Source organism: Pinus tabuliformis, chromosome 7, assembly GCF_031772625.1.
Source record: "Pinus tabuliformis cultivar Carrire ecotype Pingquan chromosome 7, CPIR1, whole genome shotgun sequence".
Classification (NCBI taxonomy): domain Eukaryota; kingdom Viridiplantae; phylum Streptophyta; class Pinopsida; order Pinales; family Pinaceae; genus Pinus; species Pinus tabuliformis.
Genome location: NC_142293.1, coordinates 569,090,713 through 569,103,567, shown reverse-complemented (window position 1 = coordinate 569,103,567; position 12,855 = coordinate 569,090,713). Strand labels below are relative to the sequence as shown.

General features: G+C 36.8%; 1 protein-coding gene across 3 annotated transcripts in view; it reads left to right on the top strand.

Annotated features, from left to right (window-relative positions):
• GR1 (glutathione-disulfide reductase) overlaps window positions 1-12,855 on the top strand; it is a 270,345-nt gene that overhangs the window by 45,674 nt on the left and 211,816 nt on the right. For all 3 annotated transcript variants that reach the window (XM_089458518.1, XM_089458519.1, XM_089458520.1), the window contains exon 3: window positions 12,371-12,435. In XM_089458518.1, coding sequence (XP_089314644.1) covers window positions 12,371-12,435 — 65 coding nt within the window. The remainder of the gene's footprint in view (window positions 1-12,370; window positions 12,436-12,855) is intronic.

Sequence of the window (12,855 nt, the reverse complement as noted above, 5' to 3'; positions counted from 1 at the left end):
GTATTCATTCCTACGGAAGGAATGTACCTAAGCTCCCTCTTGGCTCAGGAATTTTGCTTCAAGTTTCTTCCAAGTAAGAAACTTGTTTCTAGGCTCCCTCTTAATCGGGGACCTACAACAGCTCCTAAGGTGGAGATGATGGAACAACTAATTGCTTGTAGAACTCCTTCCTTCAATGTCATGAGTTTCTTCTTGTCATGGAGTCTACATTCATTGGGACTTCTTCGTACGACACAAACCATGCATCACTTTCATCCTTGAGCCATGTCATTATTCCTTTTATCTGAAAGTGATCTATCAGTCCATATCTGGCCTTCCTTCATGCCATGCTGCCTTCTTCATGCCATGTTTCCTTAAATATCTTTCATCCTACTACATGGTCATCAACGGTAGAAGACATCCATAGCTCTTTCCTTGGTAGCCCTGCGTAAGTCCATCCATATATCATTCACAAAATAGGAAATGAGCATAAAATCAAAAATACCTTTGTGATGGTCTTTCATCATGACATCTTGCAGTTTGCATCAACATCCTGCATACATATTGACACATCTCCAAAAGATATCCATTGTCAAGGGTCTCCTCCTTTTTGAGACTTCCATCAGAGTCTTCATATCTTTTCGAAGATATCATAGTCAAATCTTTCAGTTCTTGGATGTTGATTGCCTTCATAGTTGCACATGCCACGATCTCTTCCTTTCCTTCTTCACACACTTTCTTTCAGGAACTTTTGATCATAGTCCCTCCTATTATTGTCAACCACCTCATATTTCAGATGAGGACGCATAATGTTGATTTCATCTAGTCAAAGTGTGACCCATGCCTTTCTGCATCTTCCAAAGGAGGAGATCCTTTCTTTTGATCATTCTCTCGAGATAGAGCATTTGATCATGATACTTGCAACCATGTGACATGACTCTAATTTATCAAATACAGGCATACCTCATTTTTCTTTGTGTCATCCAGACTTCCTTGATTGAAAGAACTTCTATCCCTTGAACTGCTTTACTTCTTTTGTCATCATACCATTATCTCGTGAATTCCCATAAGATGGAATTCTTGATGAAACACTTGCTACCTTTTCGTTGGTGAATCTTCCGATGAAGATTCCAATAGAGAATCTGAAGTATCCTCATCTAGCAAATGCTTCCTTTTGACTGATGTATGATGAGCTTTGTACTAGATGACTTTTCATCTTCTCATAAGTACTACTTATGCTTCTAATGAGGTCACCAAGAGCTATATCCTTCCATAGGACACTGCCATAAACTTTTATTCCAGCTATTCTTCATGCTTCCCTATGATGATGTCACGAGCTCTTGCTTTTAATGCTTCTATGATGCCATGATGCATCCTATCATTTTTCTTGGTGATACATGATAGCCATATCTTACAACAGAAAACTTGAAAACAGGAACTTGAAAAGAACTAGGTGAGGAAGACTATCTCAATCATAGTAGAGACCTTTTACTTCCTCTTTCTTGGACTTCCTCATTTCAGCTTCCTCCACTTTCTCGGTGATATGGGCTTCTTCTCTTCCTCTTTTGTTATTGTCCTTCTTGAGCTTAGGACAATCTCTCCTATAGTGCCCATATTCTTGACACCCATAGCGTTGAATCTTAGCCATGTTCTTTTTCTTTTTCTGAGGACCAAACTTTCCAAAATTTCCCTTTCTTTTTGTCATTGTAGCATATGCCTGATTTTGCTCACCTGATCCCACATCAGATTTTGCCTTTAGCCTGGATTCTTCAATCTTGCATAGTGACCACAGTTCATGGAATGGAGTAGCTTCTTTCTTCCCATATATAATTGAAGTAAAGTTACCCCACTCCTCCAATAATATATTTAGTACTACTGTAGTCATTTCTCTATCAGACATGACTTCTCCCAGATCTTGAAGTTGATCCTTGATTTCAGATATCCTCATAAAGTATGAGGCTATTCCTTCTTCCTTTGACAACTTCAGCCTGTAGAGTTCTTGCCTTAGAGAGATAACTTCCCCTGCAGTGCTTACAGAATACAACTCTACCAGTTTGTCATATATATCTTTTGAAGTTTCAAGTTTTGATACATATGGGATGAGGGGATCCTTGATGGATTCAATGAGAATCCTCTGAGCCCTAACTTCCCCCTTCATAAACTTTGCAAGTTCTTGAGCAATTTTTTCCCTAGTTTGGTGATAGATCCTTTGACATGATCCATGACCTCATTTTCAATAAGATTTAAATTTGTCCTTTTCTTCCATGCAAGATAGTTTGAAGCCCCAACCAATTTGTTGCTTTCCTTGCAAAAAGACATTTTGACAGATTCATATGCATTCATATACTTACTTGTTAAGATGTTCCTTCCACTTGCTGCTTCCTTGAATTTGATGATGATATAGATGATAGAAACCTTCTTCTTGATGAAGATAGATCTCTTCAAGAATGATCCTTGATCCCTCAAAGAGGGAGATCACTTAGTTGATGGTGATTACAATGACTTCTAGATGGTGTCCTTCAATGGGAAGAAGCTTGCTTCAATGAGAGGGAACTTGCCTTATAACTCCTTTGAAGATGATGACAACGCCTTTTGATTTAGCCTTCTTTGGATAACTTAGCCTTCAAGATATTTCGACTCTTTCGGTGATGATTGCGTGCGAATCCTAGAAATGCTTCTAGGGTTTTGACTTTCCCCAAGATGACAATGTGATCTTTAACCTTGAAGTGCTTCTCTTGGATGTATAGACTTCAAGCTACCTTGATTTGTAGATCTCTTCAACTTGATGAGGGCCTTTGTGGTCTTTTGATGATGACTAGAGGATCCTAAGACTTTTGCTGATGTAGACTTCTTCTTTGATCTAGGGTTTTGATACTTCGTTGTAGATCTTGACTTCACTTTGATATCCTTTGATTTGCTTTGATGTCTTTCTCGAGACTTGATCCTTGAGTCTCCCTTGATAAGATGCCCTTCCTCGACTTTGTTACCACAACTCTGATACCACGTTGAGAAATCTAGGGCATCAAGTATTGGGTGATTTCTCTTCTTATGATAATTGCTTGTGAATGCTTTTTACTTTCTTTGATTAAGATATTCTTTGGCTTAAGTTATTAGTGTTCTTCTTCATCAAACAACTACCAATGCATAAACCATAAAGAGACACGAGACATAGAATATAGGCGATCAGCAAGGGCCAAAACCTCTCCCACTTGAGAGGAAAACCCAAACAAATTCTTTTTCTTATAGAGACTTCAATTGACAAATACCAAAGACCAAGACCCTTGAACAACTTGCTACTCCAAGACCAAGACACAAAGCTTCCTTGATGAGATCCTTCTTCCTTGAGTCAACGATAGTCAACCCTCTTGCTTCTTCCTTCTTCTCGGCTACCCTTCAGAATTTTTGTCCTTGGTTCAACACTGCACTACTCTACTCTATTTTAGAAACCCTGGCACATGTGTTTGACCAACTTTAACCAGACTTCTTCTTGACACTTCAACTTGAGATCTTCCTTGTTCTTCACCCAAAATATTCTCTCATTGTGGCTGTAATATTTCGGCCTTCTTCCTGCAATCTCGCACGTGTGGAGTTTATTTGGCCCCAAAGCAATCCCGAAACAAAGCTAAAGACCTCACTGCTCCTTTCCTTCTCCTCGCTGGTTATAAGGCTTCTTCATGATGACCTTCACACTACTTACTAGCTTCAGACCTTGACCGAAATTTTCTGTCTAAAATGAGGTTGAGCTGCCCTATTTATAGTCGTTGGAGCCTCCATAATAAGTCGACTTGAGTGAGGGTGAGCGAACATTTTCTTTGGTGAAGATCCTTTGACTTTAATGATTAGATGACAAAACCTAAAGGTTCACAATAGGAACCTTAACTAAAATAAAATTCCATAAAAATCACAATTACACATGTCATTATGAAGACCGAACCTAGTTACACTTTTCAACACCACAAACTGAATCCGGCCCAAGGAACTTGGCCTCTAGGAAATTAGCCTCCGAGAACTTCGCCCATATACTCTGCCAGCAATTCGACTTTCACCCTGCTTGCATGCTACTGATGCACACTAGGGAAAACTTGACCTCCTCCAAATAAAATCAGTGTCCCTTTGACAACTTGACCTTGCAATCTCCTCCTACTTAGCCCTCCTGGATTTGCCCCAATCCACTTGCACTTCTTCTTTGTGCTCCCGGTCTATAGAGCCACTTGCACTTCTTCTTTGTGCTCCCGGTCTATAGAGCCACTTGCACTTAGAGAAAATCACTTTCTTTGAATGATGACTCGCTCACACAACTTGTGTCTTCACCTTCTCCCTAGGATCTCTTTATGATCTTCATTCAGTCCAAATCCCTACCCCCAATCTCCCTTCTAGAATCATCTTGAAGATTAGCGGTTGAGATTATTGCTAAGTCACATAAATAATTAAATTATTTATCCTAGAAAATAACTCAATAGTCCACAATAATTAATTTACTTTGATTATTGTACTTTTCCCAAGTTAGACTTAGGAAAGAAGACATAAATCACTTCACCAAGCAAGCACTTAGATGAGGCAAATAATATCTTCCACATGCTAAGACACCAAGCCTATGCAGGAGAGCTTCTGAAGCTACTCACTTCAACATATCACGCATCAAAAGGTTCAATGTGTGCACCAAACACCCAAATTAAAAGATGCGTGGATAAGTTTGCTCAATGATTTTTCTTGTTCCCTTACAATTTGCTGCATTATTAGTGATTAATTAAACCACATTAGTAGCACTAACATTATTAATTGTTTTCAATAGGAGACCTACAATGTTTTGAGAAGATGCAGTGATTGAGGAGTCATATGCTATAAGAAACACTGCACCACTAGCAGAAACACCAAGAATATTTATCAAATGTTGGTTTCTACCAATGTTGCACTAATCGTTATCGGGATATTATCGGCGCGGGGAAAGAATCGCAAAAATCGGGAAAAAATCAGTAAAAATCGGGAAAAAATCGTAACATACAAAAATATTCATTTTTTTGCAATATTTTTAATATCTAAAGCATCTACAACATAAAATAAATACATTGACACATAAATATGATAAAAGAACTAATATATAAGATGTTTAATATCATTTCTAGTGCCACATCACACATAACAGTGAATCATGTCGTGAATAGTAAGTCCTGACTCACAACTCCCAACTCAGTGTCAAAATATCAACAAAAAATATAATAATGTATTTCATATCATGAGTCATAATGTCATATACAATGAAATGAACCAAATAACTAAAGTCTAATACCACTGATTTCCTTAGCCCCTCTAGATGTAGATGTCGGTGGAGTTGGCAGTAGACTCTGCTGTGCTCTAGAAGCTGAAGAACTAGGAGCTACAGGAGGTAGACCACGTCCTCTACTGGTGACAGGGGTAGCTTGGGTCACTTCCTCCTAAAAAAGAAAAAAAAATTATTTTTTTCTTCCATGATTTAAAAAAAAAAAAAAATCGCGATTTTTTCATAAAAATCGGCTAAAAAAAACTCCATTTTATTGCTCGATTTTATCTTTTTTTGAAATTTTTTTTGGTGATTAGTGCAACACTGGTTTCTACCATTTTGTCCAACCATTTGATTTAATAGATGCCTTGTAGAACCCCCACTCATTTGTAAACCGTGTCAAAGCTCTATGTAACTTTGCTTTCTCTTTGTGTAATAACAAAGTTCTAACTTTCTCATAGTTGGGGCTCTTGCATCCTTGTGGGGCTTCATTGATGGCCTTAACCAAATCGTGCCAATAAGGGGAGTAAAGAACATTGAATGTGTAATGAACAAAGTTTGTACTCTGCAATAATCTTCAGAACACTTAGAAGACAAAGACATCCATTGTAGAACAAGTAATTGTATATAAGAATATTTGAATGCAAGTGAGATGATTTGATTACAGCTAAGGGTCCCGTATATATAGCTAGCCAGGTACCCTTTCATGAACGGTCATGTCCGTTGAGACATGCCTCTTCAATGCTAATTATTACTTAATTAATCGTTATTCATTTTCATTATTATTATTATTATTTGTATTATTTTTATATATGATATATTCATAACATTGCCTCCTTCTTCAAAAAGCTTCGTCCTCAAAGCTTATTGATTGACAAGGCGTGTCATTTGTTCTTTGTCTTTTAATCTTTTCGTATCTTTCGGAGTTCTTCGAATTGTCATCTTCGTTGATACATGATGATAGGATCCTTGTACTGATAAATAAAATTGTCGAACTAATAAGAGATCTGACCGTCCTAAATCAATTTTCTGTGGAGTCTTGCTGTTGCTGGAAACTTGAGATGAATTGTTATAACATGATTATGGACTGTGCAAACTTCAATATTCTTTGGAACATAAGTTTGTCATTTATGTTCTGAGTGATACAAATTCATAGATTGATTGAGATGCCTCTTCTTGTGATTCAAATGTAGATAAGGAGTTCTTTTGGTTTGTCTTTCCCTTATCATGTGTGTGGCAATATTCTGACTTACTTTAGGTATTGATGTTGTTGAGTTGGTTATAGAATCTTCACTTGGAATTTTCATCGCTTGAATTGCAACATCTGAGTGTGTTTTTTCTTCAATTGAGTTGTCTTCTTCTTGAATTGTTATATTTACTGGATCGATAATCACTCTTTTCTCTTCAACTTGAATTTCCACATTTGAAGATTTTGATGCTTCCTTCTCAATAGGCTATTGTACTTTGTTTTACCAATGACTTTTTGTCTCTTGTAAGCTTCTTAATTTGTGCTAGTAATTTTTCACCATGGTCTTTAAGCCGAGAAACTTCTTCATTTTTGTTAGCGGTTTTTTGTCAACTTCTCTTTGCATATTTTGTAGTACTTTTTTACCTTCTTGAAAAAATACTTTTGAAATATCTTGTATATCTTCTGGTGTTACTGAATTTGGTTTAAATGTAACATCCCGTAGCGTTAATTTTTTCTTTTGTAGGAAAATGTCAAAAACTTCTTGTTTGTATTTAAGATGAAGGACCCTAGAGTTTCCATCTAGGGTTAACCCAAAATAATGTCACCTTGATGGCTCCATAGGGATCGAATTGAGAATTGCGATATAAATGTATAATCTCCAATGCTTAATTGTAAGTTGGTTATGTCATATTGTTTTTTATCCCAAGGGTCTAATTTTTCGATTAAATTTGACCCGAGAATCACGAATTGGTTGGCAAGATTAGGGTTTATATAATTTTCTTCTTTGGTGGGAGAGATAGAAATAGTAATATCTTTTGTTGTAAGAGTCCCCTTAATTCTAAATAGCACGAGAGCATAAGTTAATGAAGTTTTGGAAATCTTCCTCCCTTTATTTCCGAGTTAGACCCCATTTTTCTCAACCTTAGGGTTTTAAAGGTACCATTTTCTAATCCTTATAATAGTAATTTAATAATATATGTAACTTTAATAATCCCCCTTTTCTTAATTTTTTTGTTTGTTCTAACTTTATACAAGGTTAATGTACCTTCCAATTTTTCTTTTGTTTTTGTTAATTTAATAATTTAATTCTCCTTTTTATTTGTATTATATATTGAATACATTCAAAGGTTTCTCCAAAACTTTAATATAATACGTTGTCTCCTACTTAGACACAAATTCTTAAATCCCCCTTTTAATTTATAACACCTTTTATCAAACCCCCTTTTACTTTATACATATATTTTTAAAAATTTGACTTATTTCTCCTTAACAAGCACCCTTCACAACAATTAATTATGGATGAGTTTAGTAATAGGTGTACAATCGAACGGATGCAGCCATACAATTGCTTGATGTACAAAATGCAAGGTAAATTTAATTAGTTGATTTTAATGATTTCAACCAGGGTCGTGGAACAAGGCAACAGAATGGATGCGGTAGGTGCGTAACACAGGTAGCTGGAACGAAACAAAGATTGAATTTGGATGTGTTTGCTGGAATAAAACAATGATTGACAACGTGGCAAGCCTTGCGTAGATGGGAGCCTAGCGGTGGTTCGAGCTGAGATAGGGATTGGCAAAGGCAACTCTTGCACACGACGGTGATTCGAGAATGAATCTGGGTGAACAGGGTCTTTCAGCTGCAGCGGTTTGTCGGCAGAGGTGTGCACTGTGGACGTAAGACAGTTGAGCGGATGGAGTTGTCGAACTATGGGTGCGACAATGTGGTGAACTTGATGCCACAGATCTAGATGAGCGACGATGGTGGCCTTTGTTCGACCCATCGGTGAGCGGTTGGGCCGCTTTTTTTGTTGTTTTGACTTCTTTTTTTCTTTCATTATATTTTTATATAATTTTTTTTTATATAAACCATTTTAATTTTTTTATAATTTTTTAAAAATTCCTTTATCTTTATATATACACACGCGCCGTTTTTTAATATATTTCGACTTTTATAACGGTTCCATTTGGAGCGAGGTGTTGACCTTAGACTAGGCCTGGGGGAGGGGGTGCATCCTACTTCATTGGCTTCCTTTTCGCACATGAAGGGGTTAGTGGGAGTTGCTTAAGGCTTTCTAGTGGTGTGCCCCCTTATTGGGCACAATTTTTAAGGAAACCATTATTTTATTGCTTCTTGAAGAGTTTCACACACTTCTCTAGGGTGCACTCTCTTGTTTTGGTTTGATATCATTATGATTTGTGTGGAATAATATTTTATTTTTGAGGTCTAACTAGTCTTGACATGGTCTTCTAGGTTGCACTATTATTGGAGAGCTTTTTGATATTTGAGGGTGGATAAGGTAGATACATGGCATAGTTTTCTAGGGCACACCTATCCTAGGTGCCTTCACCTCTTTGATTGGGCATTTTTATTATTTTATTGATGGTGGTTATGGAGGAACTTTATAGAGGGGTATGTGGCACAAGAGTAGAACAAGTGTCCCCTTACATGCATCTTGTTTGGTCTTCCTTTCTATTTTTGGAGGCTATGCATGTGGAAGATTTTTTTTTCTTTTTAGATTCTCTTGGAGGGTACAAATGTGAAGACTTTTCCACTTGCTATTTTGGGAGTTTACTGCATCCTTTCTTTTGGAGTGTTCCATCTACTAGGCATCTTGCACATTCATCCATGGAGTTTGTTTCCTTGGGATACACACATGTGGATTGGTTGCACCCATTGTGTGGATCTCTTGCAATTTTTGGAAGAGGTTGCTATGTAGTATTCTCCTAGGAGGATTATTATATGTTTTATTCTCTGATACATCTTGGAGGGTGCCCTTAGTGGGTTCTATTAGGTGGAAGTTGGAGCACATCCTCCTATGTGAAGAATTTATTTTATTACATCTTGCCTACATTCATCCTTGGAGGGTGCATTCCATTTGAGTTGTCCTTGAGAGGCTTTTGTGCACATGATGTGGCCTGGTCAACCATGGATTGAGGAGAGATCTAAATACATTGATATTTTACTATTTGTTTGACTTGTTATGGAGTTAATTAGAGGTATGATAATATTTAATTATATGAGGGAATAGAATCATTGTATAAAGAGAATCTCTCTCTCCATTGTAATGGTTGTTAAGAACTTGGGGATTGAGGATCTCTCCCCTTGGGCAACATTGGACATCATTTTGGCAAACTTAATGGAAAATTAGAGTTGGAAGTATTACATCTATTTTATGTGAGGTTCTACTTCGTAATTATTTCACATGTTATTTATTTTTGTAGGAAAACCTTGTAACCAGTCTCGAAGGCCTTGTAATGGAACATCAACCATTTGATAATGTAATATGAGGATTAAATACCCCTTATGGTTATTGTTGTTACATTAAACTTGCATTTGACAAACTAGGTTGTTGCTTGAACCAATATAACATCACATTCATGTCTTCGTTTTAGAGTAGCATTCCTAGCTCTCCAAGGATAATTTTCTGCATCAATTTTGCCCAAGCTAAGGCTGATTTGTGGCATGCATAACAATCCTTCTTTGCCTTACACATTGTACGTTAGCCCTCTTAGATCCATACCAATTTGGCTCCATTTTGACTAAGTTTTGGTGGGTGCTAGTCTTGGGGTTTTTCATCACATTTTTTGTTTTCACACTATTCATATTTTTCACCACTTCTACAACTACATATTTTGGTAAGGCTTAATCTTCAAGCAACACCTAGGCCCCCACTCCATAGCCTTAAAAATCCTATATAACACTTACTTATCTTCAGGGCTCAAGGCCGTTCAACAACAAGGCTTGAAGCCATTACAGAAATATTCTCATTATGAGCTCAACATGTCACTTGAGGGAATTGAACATGGGTGTGGAAGATAACAATCATTCCTCCCAACCACCCGAGGTAAACCCAATTGACACACACACGCGCGCACGCACGCACACACATCCTCCTTACCACCCAAGATAAATCCAATTGACACACACACACATATATCCTCCTACCCAAGATAAACCCAATTGGCGCACACACACACACATATATCCTCCCACCCAAGATAAACCCAATTGGCACACACAGATATAGATTTGCCTAACCACCCTAGATAAATTGAATTGACACACACACACACACACATATATTTTCTCCCACCCAAGGTAAACCCAATAGGCACACACACAGATATGTATCCGCTCAACCACCCGAGATAAACTGAATTGACACACACACACACACGCATATCCTCCCACCCAAGATAAACCCAATTGGCCGACACACATATATATCCACCCAACCACCTGAGATAAACTGAATTGACAGAAACACACACACATATCCCCCCAAAAACCCAAGATAAGTCCAATTGACACACACACAGATATATATATGTGTGTGTGTGTGTGTGTGTGAGAGAGAGAGAGAGAGAGAGAGAGAGAGAGAGAAACCCAATTGGCACACACACAGATATATATCCGCCCAACCACCCGAGATAAACTGAATTGACACAAACACATGTGCTATTTACAATTTATGCACCAATACCTTGCCAATGAATTCAATCACAGAACCATGGGTCAAATAATATGGCATTGAAAAGATACCAAACTAATGCTATGTACCTTGAGTTTAGTGCATAAGGATGCAAAGATCACTGGTACCAAACTCGTCATGGATGAGACTGTATGATAAATCGATTGGTTCAAGTTTGCGAGAGATGGGAAAACTCTCGTAAAATTCATGGAGATACAAATTTGGTGACTAATCATTGTAACAAGAGAAGTAATTGGTCAGTGCACCTTCATTGTTTTTGGAGAAATGCATTTGATGTATATTATTAAATTAAACGCCCCAAATGCAAAAGCACCCAACGTGGAGAAGTTTACCATGTTGAGTATTGGTAATGATTGTCTAACCATGGTGTCTTGGATATGTACATTAACATCTCTAAGAAGCTGATAGGTCTTCCTGTAATAAAAGGCATCAAGCATGCCATCGATTTGTTGTAAACTGTAAACTGTTGTATCGTTGAACGTTGACCTATAGTAGTGTTCAATACTTTAAAGTGAAAAGGTTAACAAACGGTTTCAAAGAGTAATGACATGTCAGATGAGACACCTCTCACTATAAGGGTGTTGTATTTGTTCCAAGGTGTGTATGTGACAAATGTGCATCAACTTTGAGTTCTACTCAACATCAGTACCAATAATAGGTACAAAATACTTTGCATAGGAACATGTGGTCAACGTACCATATTCCTCCAAGTATTTCATGGTGCTAGACATTAAATTGTGACATCAGCAAGTGTAAAAATGATTGGACTGTAATGTCTTTTGGTCTCATCATTTTAATGAATAAATTGGATGCCTGAGTATGGTGTTTGACAGTGTTTCTGAAAGGGTAAAATCTTCAATGAAAATTATGTTCTGTTGAAAAATGACGGATCTTTGTGCTAGATAATCAACACGAACCTAACAAGTTTAATTTACTGCTGGTGAATGTGAATAATTTCAGTCAAGGTTCGGACAACGATGATGCTTGTTTGATTTGATGGAACCACTGGACCTTGGGGATGGGCACATTTACATAAATAAAAATATTATCCTTGTGTGCATTAGTATTGTCTAGTGGGATTTTCTTAAAAATCTCTTTCTCGTACTTTGTGTATGGAGTAGTTTATTTTTCCAATTTTTATTGATTTTATTAACGTGGACTTCTATTTTTAGTATTGGTTGATTCGTTGCTTTAATTTACATCTCTTCTGGATGACACATTGGGCATATCGAACTGGCCTTTGTATTTACTCTAATAAGCTTTAGCAATATGTTTTTAATGAATAAACAATATTTTTCTTGTTTGTTTACATTGATTTTGTAGTTTGGCAAAAGTTTCATATTGTACAGAATGATTGAAACTAGTAGATAAATACACATTGAATAAATTGTTGTTCATATATTTCATTAATTAGACCATGAATTAACAATCGAGGAGTTTGCTCTTGAAGGTTGCAATTTGTGAGCTGCCCTTCCATCCGATTAGCTCAGAGACCGTAGGAGGTGTTGGTGGAACGTAAGTCATATTTTTGATAATAAGCACCTATTTATTTGATTTGCTAGTAAAAACTGCTGCAAGAGTATGCTTTATCCGTCTGACAAATTTTTAACTTTTAAATCATTCCTGGGTTAACACATGCTCAAGTATTTTTATGGTAGTGGTTGTATTCTCTGGTCAAAAATAATTATGAATGTACTACATTCTATGATTCTGCTATTATTTTACTATCATTAAAGCGCTAAAATTTGTCTGACCCTTGCTCATTTAAATGAACTAGTAGCATTTGTTTTATCTAATATAAAAAGGAAATCAAAAACAAATATAGAGATGAGGGCCAAAGGTGTTTGGAAGTATGGTACTTTAGTCATTAACACTCTTGAAGTTACGTTCATATAAAGGATGATGTTATTTTCTACAATGAAGTAAGATTTACAC